Below are 15928 nucleotides of genomic sequence, written 5' to 3'. Positions count from 1 at the left end.
GGAGGTGGGCTGTTGACTAGCCGAGAGTCATGCTGAGGTGGTTCTTCCAGTCCTGGAGGATCTACCCTGGGAGTAGCGGGGACGCCAGGAAGGAGTGGGCCTCAAGGATACAGTCTTCTTCTCTTGACGTGCCTGTGGCCTCTGTTGCTGCTGGGAGAAGGAGTTTGATGCCGCGAAGCGACGAAAAGACCGAAATTGACGTCTAGGAGGAGGGCGACGAGGCTTGGCCTGGGGAAGAAGGGAAACTTGTGCCCCCTGTAGGGTCCTTAATGATTTGGTCCAGCTTAGAACCAAAGAGACGAGACCCCTGAAACGGCAGGCTGGTAAGGGACTTTTTAGAGGAAAATCCGCCTGCCAGGCCTTAAGCCAAACGGTCCGGCGGATGGCAACCGCGTTGCTGGACGCCTGAGCCGCACAAGACGTGGCATCCAGGGAGGCGGAGACCAGATATTCACCCACGTGAGAAATCTGGTTGGCAAGTTCCGCCAGCTATCTGGATGGAACCCCGTCCACAATGCCCTGACGGAGCTGTTTGGCCCATTTGGATATGGATTTTGAAATCCAAGTGGAAGCAAAGGCCGGGCAAAGACCAGCTGAGGCCGCTTCAAAGGCTGACTTCGCGAAAGATTCTATGACTCTCGTTAGAATCCTTCAGAGATGCTCCGCTGGACAGTGGGAGGACCGTGTTGGTGGACACTCAGGAAATTGGAGGATCCACCGAAGGAGAAGCAGTCCAATTAGCGATGAGCTCTGTAGGCGCCAAGTCACTTTCCTCTCTGAAAGCGTCTGGTCAGGTTCTCCCTTTCTCTGGTCATAATCTCCTCGAATTCTGGGTGAGGAGCGAAAAACTTGGAAGGTGGTTTAGCCCGTCTAAACGAAACTGCCTGATCTGCGGGTTCCGTAGAGGACTCCTTGACGCCACAGGTTAGATTTATCACTACAATGAGATTCTGAACCATATCCCTCATGGTAGCGATTTGGTTCGAATCCAGCTCCGAAACATCCTCCGAAGGCGCATCAGAGAACGCCTTGCCTGACTCAGGGGAGGAGGATCGGGAGGACGCCGACCGTAGAGGAGGACCATGTGGCGATACGGAGCGAGATGAGGACTCAGATCGACGTTCTTGTCTGGACCTTTTGCGGCTTGTCAAGGAGGGCTCGGGTGGAGGCTCCTGCGACCCGCTGGCCACTGCGGGAGTCTGCAGAGGTAATCGGTCCAGCACGGTCACCAGAGTTTGAGACACCCGTGTTAGATCGGCCACCGATTGTGACAGAGAGGAAGCCCAGCCTGGGATGGGGGTATCACTCTCGGGCAGATCGGCCGGGGGATCCTGGGCGGTGGGAACAATCGGGTTGCTGCAGGCCTGAGAGCAGAGAGGACTGACCTGAGGGAAGTTTGCTGTTACAGGACAAACATGCAAAGTACTTGACTAAGGCAGAAGAGGAAGAAGTAGGAGGGCGAGAGGGGGCCCCCTTTAGAGTTAGACATTTTGAAGAGGTCCCTGAAGAAAATGCCAGCGGGTTAGGGGACAGTGGGTGTCAGTCTGCAGTGCAGAGCTACTCACAGCAGACGAGAAAACAGATACCAGGTTGCTGCAGGCCTGGAGGAAGATGTCCCGCTTGTGGGGGATCTCCGGAGAAAAAGTGGAGCTCCTGCCCTGCGGCCTCTGGTGCTGCAATCCGCGCAGATGGTGTGCTGTGCCCCCAGAAATGAGCGCTCTGCAGAGTTCTTCGGCGAAAGCGCGGGGCACTATGTGGAAGCTTCTGCCCTGTGTGTCAAGCAGCGGCGTGGAGGAAGGGGCGAAGTCAGCCGAGATGGCGCCGGTGGTGGAGAGTGCAGGGCACAGTTTGTCGGGCGGGAGAAAGCCCGCCCGAAGAAAGCGGAAGTGGAGGAGCGTGGTACCGGAAGTAGGCCCTGGCAGAAGCAGGGGCCTAAATTAGGAGCCGGCGGCCGAGGAAAGAGGCCGCGGTGCCGGAATAGTGCCAAGGCTGTCCCGCTGTAGAGCGGCCGCAGAGAATAACCCCCCGGCGCCAGAGCAGTGCGCCGCAGGGCAGGCTGCCGCGCTGGGAAGAAATGCCCCAAGAAACGGCGGCATCGGGGCAGTGCGCCACAGGGAGGAGCGGCACGGCAGCCTGTCAGTGCTGCATCACAGGCGCAAGACGGTGGAGAAGGTGGCCGTAGAACCACGGCGCCGGAGATGGGAAGCAGCGCGGCAGCCTGTAAGGGCACCGCATCGGAAAGGAGACAGAAGGCCGCAGCAAAAAGAAACGCGCCTCTGCGTAATATATTGAAAACTCGGGTCGTGCTGGTGCAATCTGGGTGCAAGCGACGACCAGGTAATCTGGGAGCCCCTAGTAAGACCCCCCCCTTGAGATATCTGGGATGGGATGATACCTGGGATGGGAAATACTTACCTCAAACCTCCCACGCCGATACTAACCTGAAAAGGGAATGAGACGTCCAGGGAGCTGATGGACGTCCTCGTCTCCGCAACCGACAGGCTCTGGTAGGAGAGTGGGTGGGGGACGGAGCCAGGACCGGACTTCTAAGCACGCTTGTGTGCTAGGCTCTTGGTCCTGGAGAGGGATCTATGAGGATACGGGGTGGCAGTACACGCCGTACTCATAGTCTGTATTATGGGACTACAGGTGTGACTGCTCACCTTGTATTCTTCCGGAAAAACCTGAAAAGAAACTACGCACATTGAGGTAGATAAGGGTCTAATGAAAGACCCCTGTCCACCTCCTACTGACACTAAGCTAAACTGAAAAGTGTAATGCCAGTCGGTGGGGTGTACAATGCAGAGGAGGAGCTAACTTTTTTATTTGCATAGTGACAACCTCCTAGTGGCAGCAGCATACACCCACGGTTCCTGTGTCCCCCAATGAGAGGCGATAAAGAAAGTTGAAACTTAGTGTAAAACCTTTGATCGATTTGCCAAATTTGGCTCAAGTAGGTCCACTCATTTTATCAAGCTTGAAGAACAAACATTCAACAATAGGGACTATTTGGATTAACAGTTTGTTAATTTTATGCAAAGCTAAAAAATATGTTGTTGCCTACAGATATGGAGCCAAAATCTCCAAATTGCGAGCAGAAACTTGACGTCTAGTGATGTCAGGAAGGGGTTTCTATTAATAACTACTTTTGTTGGTCAAAAGCCTTATAAAGCGCCTGATTAACTTCTGAGCTAAATGTGGGGCAGATTGGACCAGTGGTTTTTCCGCGCATAGAGAACAGAAATTCGTATATCAAAGAATTGAATATTATAGCTTCATAGATTAGCAGTAAATACCTGCAACATCACAATGTCTTTATCGTACATCTCCTCCCTGCATTTGACATCCGAGTAGTAGAAAACCTAGATGGAAAATATTTAAAAAAAAAAAAAAAATGTATAAGCACTTAATGTGAACTTTTAATGGGAGTTCTTAAAGAATGATGGCTTAATAAAACAGAAAATCATAGCATTATTTAGGTATTAGGCAGGGGCTAAACACTTCCCAACATGTGTGAAAGCGTCAACAGAAAATGGTGTGGAGCTTCGCACTTCTTGGTTTCTGATGGATACAGGGTGAAGGACTAGGACCAAGGATCAGGGCTAAAGCCATCTTCATTTTGCATCATATAAGGCTATGGATAAGATGTAAGGAATGAATTGGAAAAAGTAACTATTGGAGCTATGTTACTGAATGTTATGGCTACCATAGACCTATAGACACATTAAACGCACGACCTATGGCACCTGAATATGTAATTTTGGTTGTTGCAATCAGAATATAAATTATTAATATGATCCAAGTCAAGAAAATATGATCCCACACAAACACTGGATAGAGTTGGCACGCAACTTTACAGAGGCCTGGGGGACACAAAGCAGCCAGGGACAGGAGGCGGCTGCAGGAGGGCTCATGGCCCAAAATTGCCCTCATTACAGTCTTTTTTTGGGCCCCAATGGCAGTGCGCATCATCAGGTTCACTCCTGACATTAGAAAATCACAGCGTAAAAAGGAAGAAGCCATTCTCTGCGCTTGCTCTATAAAATCAGCTGGTGTAATGACGTTATCACTCTGGTTGCGACATTTAGCGGGTACCAGGCAGAAGAGGATGGAAGTGGCGAGGCAGGAAAAGGTCTGCAAATGCCAGCGATACAGCAGGGAGAGAGGGAACATGGAATTGGACATGGTAGAACACACGGCAGGGACTTGTTCAGAATTGTGAGCGAGAAGCACAATGCTAATTACATTTATACTTTTATTGTTTGGGGGGAAAAAATGGCGAGTTACTGCCAATTGTGGGCACAGCGCTGCCTTCTCAGTTTATAGATTAAATAGTGGGTTACACAGTGGCTAATTGTATATTAATGGTGCAAGGCATAATGCATTCAGGGGTGCAGCATGGAGGACTGTATCTATTTTGCGGCCAAAGTTGCCATGTAGCCGCAGTTAAGATTTAACAACATGATGGACTGCACCCTCAGATTCTTCTAAGTGACCCCAGACCCCCATTTAGTTGAAGACTCGTACTTTAGGGTAATTCGACGATAGAGGATCCATTTGAATTTTTTTTATTTTTGTTAAATTTATACCTGGCTTACGATTGTGAGGCCATTTCTCTTCCACATCTCAGCAGCTACTTGACCAGCAAGCACCAAACATTGCAATGGACTTTCAATGAGGAGTTCCACCTGGAAGTCATTCTGAACAATATATAGATATATTTATAAACTTTATGTCATCATTACACAGTCAGATGTCATTTAAAGGAATAAGATCATCTGTAATAGTCAGATGGTCATACATGTGTTCTTAAAGGGAATCTATCAGCAGGTATTTGCTATGGAATCTGAGCAGCATATTGTAGAGGCAGAGACCTAGAGTACAGCTATGTGTCACTTACTGGGCTGCTTGCTGCAGTTTTGATAGAATCCCCGCTTTCTCTGCTGTAGATCTAGTAGTGCTCAGAATGCAGAGTTGTGTATAACCCCGCCCAAACCACTGATTGGCAGCTTCCTGTGTGCACTTGTCAGCAAGCTGCCAATCAGTGGTGGGGTGCGGTTACACAGATTAGTTAGGTAACACCTAGTCCAAGAGTGATAATCTCCTGCTGATAATACAATAAAGTTGTATTAAAAACTGCAGAAAACTAATGATCAAGGGACAACTCTGGAATCAGGCTTTTTGCCATTGTTTTATGCTGACATATTATCTTTAATAAAGAGGGGAATAAGCCAGACATCTCATTTGAACTCCTGTGTGAGCAACAGGATTAGGCATATTGAAATCCAACATGCCTGATCATACTGTTGCCCCCCAAAATTTCCCCCTTAAGGGAGAGTTGGCATGCCTCCATACACGTCATATAGGCCCCAAGTCTCTAAATAGTTAAGTTTCAAGACTATGCTCCAATTTGTATGTATGAGTATTTTAAAGGGGTTGATGATGATTTGTTTTCATCAAACATCTATTCACGAGGTTGTTGGAGGTCTGACTGCTGTGACCAGCAGCAATCAGCACAACGGGGCACTTTTATCCTTGCTAAAAATGGAGCAGAAGTATGCATGCTCGACGACCATTCCAATTATTTTCTATTGGGCTGCTGAAATCAGTGCTCAGGTTTTTCAGGAAGCCCTATGGAAAATAAATGGAGCGGTGGTGAGGCATCGGACCTGCTGTATTTCGTAATGAGGAGAAATAAAAATGTGTCTTTCATCTGATGGGTGCGGGTGCCCAAAGGTCAGTAAGTTAACACCTATCTTGTGGATAGGTGATAAAGGGGTTGTCCAGTGAATACTTTTAAGTCAATAAGCTGCACTGTCTTACTAATAATTTGCCTATCGCATAAAGTTCACTTCAATAAATAAAAAGTACAACTTAAAATATAAAAAAAAAATTAAGGTTCATAGTTATGGAGATCAGCGATACTCACTGGAGAAATGAGCTGTGGCAGTTTTGTGATCAGACCCGTTTTACTCATTTGAGAATGCAGACCTGTAACACATGATTACAAGTGAAATGTTAATATCGATTGATAAAATGATAAATCTGCACATTAACGGGGATTTCTTTGCAATAAAAACATTAGTGGCCTAATATAAGGGGGTAGGTCTCGAACCCAAAAGTCAACTTTTTGTGTCAGGAACTGCAGCATTAACACTCCTTCTGATGACCATTAGGCATCCTCCCCCTAATCAATCATCAATGCATCGGTCACAGACACCGCATTTGGGTATTATTCCCCAGAACAAAGATTTAGCAAGGTGCTGAACTGCAGTACTAGGCACAGCCGAGCCACTGATTGCTTCAGCCAAGGAGGTAGGATAGGCCATCATTATTTTAGCACTCAAATAATCAAGTTTTAAAAATTAGACCCGAAACTGAATATTGGTTGTAAAGATACAAGTAAATTGGAAATATTATTTACATGATCGTACCGTATTTGTTTAACTCTAAGGCACACTTTTTAGCAAGAGACAGCTTGCTAAAAAAAAAAAAAAAAAAAAAAAAAAAAAAGAAAGTGTACATCATACAGTCTAGAGGCAACTTCCTGTAATGGCGGAGAACTCCAATACTGCATCCTTCCCGATCACTGTGAGATTGGCTGTCATCTTCCCCACACTGATCTAAGTAATCAGTGCATGGCAGGAAAGGAAGCTACCAGGACCTGCACAGAGGTTGCACATCCCAAGCAGCTGATGAATCTAGCAATCAACTACCTCCAGGACCTTTCAAGTCACATGCCTGGAAGGAACTGCAAGATAAGGTAATGCATAATGTGCGCGATTGCCTAAAAATGTGCATATTAAAAGTGCATGATCTATAAAATGTGCATATCTAGCAGAGCTGTGTTTTTAGAATACATCCCATTTTACCCTATTGTTTTAATATCAGTGATAATGCCATTAGTAAAAGGTTTTAAAATCAATAAACATGTATCCTATTAAAAATAAGAGATAAATATAAAATAATACGATAATGAATGACCTCTCTATTTTCACTGTTTGCCAGGAAGTGTGAAAAAAAGTCCCCCCCATTTTCTACTGTCTAAACACAGTCGGTGTCTTAGAATTTGAAAAATATGGTATTTTATTTTTATGCTTTAAGAAGCTCTATCCCTGCAATGTTTTTCCATGGAAAACAAGCACCATCTTCACTGAGGATATCAAGGAACATGAAGCCCACCTGCCAACATCCGAGATAGGGGCAGATGAATGCTGACTGGATCCCTGGACACCTTAAACGGGTAACTGTGATAGGAATGACCACACATCTGTACTGGCGTCCTCTGCTGAAACGTTACTGGTTTAATGCACCCGAGAACTCTGTGGTGACAAGCCTTGTAGGTCATCAGCAATACATCATCCTTTAATAGAGGAGCAAAATGAAATAATCACGTTCACCAAGTGTCCAACACCCGCTCACACACTGTAATAGCCATATTCTATATATCTATGTATATGCACATACGTTAAAGTTTGGCACTCCTGGTCAAACAGTTAAACAAGTTGAAGATGAAATGATCTATGAAAGGCCTAGAGTTAAAGCTGACACATTTCCTTTGTTTTTGTTGCCAAAAACAATTTCTTCATTTTTTTACATTTTAAAAATTACAAAAAGGAAAAATGGGCTGATGCAAATGTTTAGGCACTTTGCATTGTTAGCATCTCGTAGCATCCCTTTTGTAAGTATCACAGCTTATAAATACTTTTTGTAGCCAGCCAAGAGTCTTTCAATTCTTGTTTGAGGGATTTTCCTTGGAAAATTCTGTTAGAGTCGTCTTGCATACATTGCTATTTTCAGGTCTAGTCACAGATTTTCAATGATGTTCAGGTTAGGAGACTGAGAGCCATTGCAAAACCTTCAGCTTGCACCTTTTGAGGTAGTCTATTGTGGATTTTGACGTGTGTTTAGGATCATTATCCATTTGTAGATCCATTCTCTTTTCAACTTCTGCTTTGCTACAGATGATATGTTTGCAACAAGAATTTACTTAAATTTCACAGAATCCATTCTTCCCTCTACCCAATAAATGTTCTCTGTGCCATTGGCTACAACACAACCTCAAAGAATGAGTGAACCACTCATATACTTAAATGTTTGGCGAGGTGTTAATTCCTGAAATTCTGTGACCTTTTATCTCCATACATACCTTTGATCATTGTGCCCAAATATTCTATTTTTACCTCATCGGTACACCGTACACAGTACTTGTTTCCAAAATGTATCAGGCTTGTTAAGATGTTCTTTTGCATTCTTCTGATGCTGAATTATATGGTGAGGACACAGGAGAGGTTTTCTTCTGATGACTCTACCATGAAGGCCATATTTGTGCAGTTGCCTCTGAACACTGGAACAATGCACCACAACTCAAGAGTCTGCTTAATCTTTCTGAAGGTCTTTTGCAGTCAAGCAGGGGTTCCGATTTACCCGTGTCTAGCACTCCTATGAGCATCTCACTGATATTTTACTTGGTCTTCCAAACCTTATCTTGGCCCCCACCGTTCCTGTTAACTGTGATTTCTTAATTACATTTCAAACTGAGGAAAGAGCAACTTGAAAACGCTTTGCCATCCTCTAGAAGAAAGGAAATGGGTCATTTTAACTTGGCATTACTGTTCTTGTGAAGAGTTAAGCAACATTTGGCATTGTTTGCAGTGGTGACATGATGCAAACAGCACTGCAGCTAATCAGTGAGCTCAACATCTCAGCAGGGAACTGGGCAAAGCCGCTGAAGAATTAACTCTTCATTCCCTCATTAGCATCTACCAAATACACAAAATAGTCAAAGGCCCAGATCATGTGTATAAAAGTAAAATATCTAAACCAACAGAGTAATGAATGACTGTCTGAATCTGTGATTGTCTTTTTGTTAATGAAAAAACATACCACAAATTGAAGAAGACAGGAAAGGTTCTTACATTGCTGGCACACCACTCCTGGAGTAATATCAGTACATTCTTCAGCTGCATTTGCATGGCCACGGCAGCCTCCCAATCAGACTCCCTCTCAACATGCTGTCCTATCATTCTACTTATCGCCTCCATGCCCTCAAAAACAAGTACAGTCAAATTAAAGCAACCTTTTAAACATTTATCAGATATGCATATATGGCGTGTGCTGACAGCTTTACAATAGGCGGAGATAACGCAGAGTCTTAATTATTAGAGAACTGCAAAAGTTGCTTAAAAAAAATTTAGACTTTTTTTTTTTTAATAGAGTTAATTTCAAGTTTTTTTGGATCCCAAAACACGTACAAAATCCTACATGTTTGAATCTAGGGAACAGACTTTATACTGAGATTTTTTTTATTTTTTATTCTAACTTAAGTGATACTAAAGTTTAAAAACTTCACAGGTTTTGAACACTGGGGCCCTGAACAATCCCAAGAACAGGGTACTAGGAGGAGTCCCATGTAAATGGAGCAGGTTTCCAATCAAGACTACCGCTCCATTAATTCTTCATGCGGGCACAAGAGACAGCTGAATGCTCAACAGGCAGCCCTGGCTGACGAGCCTGGCCAAAGAATTGAGACGGGCTTCCAGGATCGCTGAGCGGAGATGGAAGCAATACCGCTCTGCCGACCACTTCACTGCATACAAGCAGTTCCTCGCCAGCTTCAAGTCTGTGCTCACTGCTGCAAAACAAACTTACTTCTCATCTTTCATATCCTCCCTGCCTCACAACCCTAAATAGCTTTTCAACACTTTCAATTCTCTACTCCGTCCCCCAGCACCTCCTCCCTCATTTCTGCTGAAGACTTCGCCTCTTTCTTTAAACAGAAGATCGATACAATCAGAGAAAGCTTTGGCCCACAGTGCCCACTGCCCCTCTTAGCTGTTCAACCCTGCTCCTCCAAAACCAGCTTCTCCACCATGACAGAAGATCAGCTCTCCACCCTCCTGTCAAGATCATACCTCACCACCTGCACGCTCGACCCGCTCCCGTCCCACCTCATCCCTAACCTTTTCACGGTCTTCATCCCAACCCTAACACATCTCTTCAACCTCTCAATCACAACAGGTGTCTTCCCCTCATCCTTCAAGCATGCCAAGATTACACCCATCCTCAAAAAGCCCTCTTTCGACCCATCCTCTGTGTCTAGCTATCGCCTGATATCTCTTCTCCCTTATGCCTCCAAATTGCTGGAGCAACACGTCCATCTTGAACTGTCCTCCCACCTCTCCTCCTGCTCCCTCTTTGATCGGTTACAATCTGGCTTCCGTTCCCATCACTCAACTGAAACTGCCCTAACTAAAGTCACCAATGACCTACTAACTGCCAGGAGCAAGCGATACTACTCTGTCCTCCTTCTCCTGGACCTGTCTTCTGCCTTTGACACTGTGGACCACTCCCTTCTGCTACAGATCCTCTCATCTCTTGGCATCACAGACTTGGCCCTTTCCTGGATCTTGTCATATCTGACAGACCGAACATTCAGTGTCTCCCTCCCCCACACCACCTCCTCACTTCGCCCCTTGTCAGTCGGTGTTCCTCGAGGCTCTGTTCTAGGACCCCTACTCTTCTCCATCTACACTTTCAGCCTGGGACAGCTCATGGAATCCCATGGTATGCAGTACCATCTCTACGCTGATGACATGCAGATCTACCTATCCGGACCTGACCTCACCTCCTTACTCACCAAAATCCCGCACTGTGTCTGCTATTTCAGCCTTCTTTTCTGCTCGCTTTCTACAACTAAACATGAACAAAACAAAACAGAATTCATCATCTTTCCCCCATCTCACCCTACCCCTCCACCAGACCTATCCATCAATGTCAATGGCTGCTCGCTTTCCCCAGTCCCACACGCCCGATGCCTTGGGTTGATCCTCGACTCTGTCCTCTCTTTCAAGACACCTATCCAAGGCCTTGCCTCCTCCTGCCATCTGGACACCGCAAAAACGCTAGTGCATGCCCTTATCTCCCGCCTCAACTACTGCAACCTCCTACTCTCTGGACTTCCCTCTAGCACCACTCCAATCCATCCTACACTCTGCTGCCTGACTAATCTACACGTCTCCCCGCTATTCCCCAGCCTCTCCCCTATGTCAAGCCCTTCACTGGCTTCCTATTGTCCAGAGACTACACTTCAAAACCCTCACAATGACATACAAAGCCATCCACAACCTGTCTCCTCCATACATCTGTGACATGGTCTCCCGGAACCTACCTACACGCAACCTCCGATCCTCTCAAGACCTCCTACTCTACTCCCCTTATCTCTTCTTCCCACAACCGCATCCAAGACTTCTCCCGTGCTTCCCCCATACACTGGAACGCTCTACCCCAAGACATCAGACTCTCGACTACCATAGAAACCTTCAAAAAGAACCTGAAGACTCACCTCTTCCGACAAGCCTACAGCTTGCAGTGATCCTGAACTTACTGAACCGCCGCACAACCTGCCCTGCCCTCTACTAGTGTTTCCTCAACCATCCCCTGCAGACTGAGCCTTCGCGGGCAGGGTCCTCCCTACCTATGTACCCGTGTGCCTTGTTACTTGCTCATGTTTAATGTATTTGTCAATATTTGCTCCGTATTCACATGTAAAGCGCCATGGAATAAATGGTGCTATAAAAAAAATGTATAATAATGCAGCACTCAGCTCATTTTTGGCATCATTAGAGTGAATGCAGCAGCAGTGTGCATGATCAACATATGCTCCATTAAGACAGGGTCTTCAGAGCCTCAGTTCTCCTGACCATTTGGGGCGCCATTGGTCGGACCGACCTCCAGAGATGGGAAAAGTATCCTCAGCTCTGAGGATGGGGGATAAATGGGTATTCCCAAGTTTAAAAGTTAAGTTAGTTTAAGTCCAAAAAGAGAACGAAGTTGAAAGGAACCTAATGAGCGAAAATTATTAATCTTGTTGAATATACAGACAGTAAAGTTAGACTACATAATTGAAAGTGAACTTGTCAGCAGTGTTGGCCGATATAAGATGCAGCCATCACCTTTCAGGGATTATACATCGCATTCTATAATGCTGTATATAAGCCCTCAACCCGACCTGGAAAAACTGAAAAAGTGCCCGGCACCTGCGCACTGCAGTACTTTGTCATGCATTCAACAGAGCAGAGCAAAGTACACCTGCGCAGGAGCGCAATTCCGAGGAGCCTGTCTGGATGATGCAGGGAAGCGTCATACACAAGAAGCAAACAGGAGGGCGGCGATCATAAGAAGATGGGAGGTGCCGGTTCAAGACCAGAAACAACTATCAGACTGGACCGCCCCGCAGGCAAGTATAATAAAACTTACTTTTCAGTTCGTCCAGGTCAGGTTGGGAACTTGTATACAGCATTCTAGAAAGCTGTGTATAAGCCCTGAAAGGTGATGGCCACATCTAATATCGGCCAAAACTCCTAACTGGTTCCCTATAAAAAAAAAGTGCCAAATGTCTCAGAACACCTTAATGCATTGTTGCATACAGATGACTTAATTTAAATACCTCTTTTTTGGGTTTACTTTTTGACCAATTTAAAAGAGCATGGTTTAATTTAAAAGGGAATTTGTCAGTGGGATCAACCCTCCTAAGCAGTCTATATGGGCATGAAGGTCATTAGAAGCTTGATAAAATGATACCTTGATCTGATGTCTTACTCCAAAGAAATAGAGATCTTAATATGCAAATGAAATATTCAAATCTCTGGGCCGGACATAGATCACCCTGAGAATCTGCCTCCAGAGCTTATTATAAATGAAAGGAGGTGCAACCAGTGTGAGACATGTAATGACTGACAATCTGCTCTCCTGATCTACACGTCTCACACTGGTAATATCCATTTTCATTTAAGATAAGCTCTATGGGTCGGACATAGATCTCACCGAGAATCTGCCTCCAGAGCTTAGCAGCTCATTTAAATATTAAGGAAAACTTGTCTTGCTTCCTCTTAAGAGGTGCATGGGCTCATACTGGTCTGTTAAATTTTACAGATAACTAGTCCAGTAACAAGGAATCTGATCACATATGATGAGATGAAATCTTAACTATCTGTACATAAACTTTTGTTATTTCAATACATTAAGATTAGGCATCTTGCCTCATCCATGTTTCACAGCTTGCAGGTTTCTATTCAATCGCCCTTTGAACGACTTTGTAGACATGGCCCTTCAAAAGGTTCAATATTTGCCATATGAAATATTTTACAAAACTCTTATGATGACTCTGGTTAGACTTTCATATGTCCAGATGGGAAAATTTTTAAAGGTAAAAAGCCAAGTGATGTTGATTTGAGACTTGTCTGGTCAAGAGAAGCTATCACGGCTTCTTGTATCGCTTAAAAAGAAAACCAATACAAGATCCTCCATTTCTGGTATCACACTCAAGAGAGTCTACATTAGCTAGACTCATCTATTACTCCCTTATTTTGGAGATGTGCCTGGATGAGGAGATATCCCATCCATCTATTTTGGGATTGTTCCCTGGTAAACACTTTTTATATCACCCTACCTTTAGAACCTCAAATTTTCTTAAAGGGGTTGTACTCTACTAGGACAACCCACTCAAACTAAATATTCAGCCCTGACAAAATAAAGCATATACTCACTTCCCGTGCCGGTTCCGTTCCAGTGGCGACTGCACTCGCGGTCCCAGGCAATGAAATGACACGTGATGCACAGCGCCTAATCAATGCTGGTGTCACCGTTTTCCCTTTTGGACAAACTGAACATGAAAAGGAAGTCCGAAATGAGCTGCAGTCCATGCTTCCTCTTCATATTTAGTTTGTCTGAAGGCGGAGACCATGACGCCAGCGTCACGTTGTCACACCACATCACAGCCCCAGGAAGAGAAAATGCCAACACCGCAGGAATAGCGCCGGCATGGGAGGAGTGTATAGGCTATTACTTTATCAGGGCCAAACATTTAGTTTAAGGAGGAGTTGTCCTAGTGGTGGACAAACCCTTTAATATCTTTTCACGGATTATATTCAAGAGAACTATTAGACTTCTTTTGCATATATTGACAGGTGCAAGATGTTTGATAGCAAACCTCTCCCCAGTCGCTACTTGACCTATACACTAGGATCAAGGACGCTAGAAAATCTAAATATCACACTGCTTTGAATGAAAATTGGGTTGAGAGGTCTAATCTCATCTAGTCCCATTGGGACACTTTCTGTATATCCCTGAATATCTAAGAGTAGCTACTTTTGACCTAATCATTTATCTTCTCATTTCTTCCTCCAAATACCTGTATTTATCCTTTCTACCCTTAGTCTAGTGTAAGTCATCTTCCCCTCTTCTCAAACTCTTAACAGTAGAACTTCTGAAAAATAAGTCTCAAGCATAATCTAATGCATATCTATTATTGTATGCGTCACTGTTTAATGAAACAGAGGAGCCAGAAGACCACAGCGTCTTATTTCTCCTACTCCTGCACTGATTAGAAGCACTTCACATTAAACGGTGGAGGTTTCTTTTAGCAGTGCAGGGGATAACCTGCCCAGTTTAGAGCTCCTGGAAGCCTTCCTGCATTGAGGCTCTCAGGTGTTCACTGTTAGCCACTCCTATCTCCTATATAATTTAGGCCAGGGGTGTCAAACTGCATTCCTCGAGGGCTGCAAACAGGTCATGTTTTCAGGATTTCCTTGTACTGCACAGGTGATAATTTAATCACCTACACACATAATGATTGCAGCACCTTGTGCAATGCTAAGGATATCTTGAAAACACGCATGGTTTGCGGCCCTCGAGGAATGCAGTTTGACACCCCTGATCTAGGCCCTCACTAGCACTTATTGTCAGAGGAGCTTATGCTCCATGGCTGGAGGTTTTTGGTGGTTATTATTGGAGAAGGCGTTTGGAGGATTTTTCTGTGACTGTTGCTAGGTTTTGGGTGTGTGATAATTCCCGTTCTTCGCTTTAACCCCATCCTTCACTCCCTGGTGCATTCCTCTGTGCGAGTATAGTTGGGATTTTCCTTTATCCCTGTTCGTATTACCTTGTTAGTCTAGTTGGTATCTTATGGTACACTACTACGTCCCTCTTCACTGGGTGGGGGAAAGGTACAGGCCGAGAGCAGATTCAGCACCTAATGCAAGGTACGTGGCCCCGGAGTCATTATTAGAAGTAATCTGGGGAACAGAGCGAGCTAGGGCGCCCCTAGCATTAAGGACACAGGAGGAGCCGCTGGCCCTAGGACACCAGACAGAGTCATGACGACATGCTGTTTAACTTGTTTTAATTGAAACCTTGCCATATGTTTATACATCGCTTTTTTATTTTCTTATTTGTATTTTGTGAATATGAAACTCCTTCAATAAAAATGTGACGTTAAATAATAAAAAAAAGTATAAAGAAAAACTCCTATGGAATAAAACGGCATCATTTTATTTAGCTTCCTATGACCTACATGCCCATGAACACTGCTTGTGAAGGTTCATCCTACTGACAGATTCCCTTTAAATACATAATATATAGGTGCTGAGTTTCTTTGGACAGAAGCTGGTCCGCGTAGATTTACATAATAGCTGTATGCATAAAATTGTGGAGTATCAAGAAGACATGCAAAATTTGCACAATTTCCATTAAATGGAAAAGGGGAAAAAAAAATATACTAAAAAGGTTCACATTAGCCTTTGATTAGTAAGAAGTTGTGAAGATTACCTGCATACAGGATAAAACACGTAATAAAGAGCTGAATCCCTCAACAAACTTTTCTTTCAGTTTATTTGTCCATGAAGTAGGTTTACTAATGAGAATATACCTAAAAAAGCAAATGGAAAATGAAAACAAAAATGTAAACAAATTAAACACAAAATTTAAAAGAAGATTTTGGGCACTCACTGTAAAATATTTTCCTGGAAGCCTTCATTGACGGACACGGGAAAACTTTAGTGAATGCTGCTGCCACTAGGAGGGTGAAACTAGTCCAACTCCTCCCCAGCAGTGCACACTCACCGACTGGAACCAAGTTAATCAGTTAATG

General features: G+C 44.5%; 1 protein-coding gene across 1 annotated transcript in view; it reads right to left on the bottom strand.

Annotated features, from left to right (window-relative positions):
• UBR1 (ubiquitin protein ligase E3 component n-recognin 1) overlaps positions 1-15928 on the bottom strand; it is a 233593-nt gene that overhangs the window by 91305 nt on the left and 126360 nt on the right. The window contains exons 13-18 of the mRNA XM_069730874.1: positions 15607-15706; positions 8919-9047; positions 7183-7363; positions 5930-5991; positions 4590-4700; positions 3297-3362 (exon numbers count right to left, since the gene is read on the bottom strand). Of these exons, the coding sequence (XP_069586975.1) occupies positions 3297-3362; positions 4590-4700; positions 5930-5991; positions 7183-7363; positions 8919-9047; positions 15607-15706 (649 nt within the window). The remainder of the gene's footprint in view (positions 1-3296; positions 3363-4589; positions 4701-5929; positions 5992-7182; positions 7364-8918; positions 9048-15606; positions 15707-15928) is intronic.

Source organism: Ranitomeya imitator, chromosome 1 (genome assembly GCF_032444005.1).
Source record: "Ranitomeya imitator isolate aRanImi1 chromosome 1, aRanImi1.pri, whole genome shotgun sequence".
NCBI lineage: Eukaryota > Metazoa > Chordata > Amphibia > Anura > Dendrobatidae > Ranitomeya > Ranitomeya imitator.
Note: the sequence above shows the minus strand (reverse complement) of the source record. Positions and strands in the feature narration are given on the sequence as shown.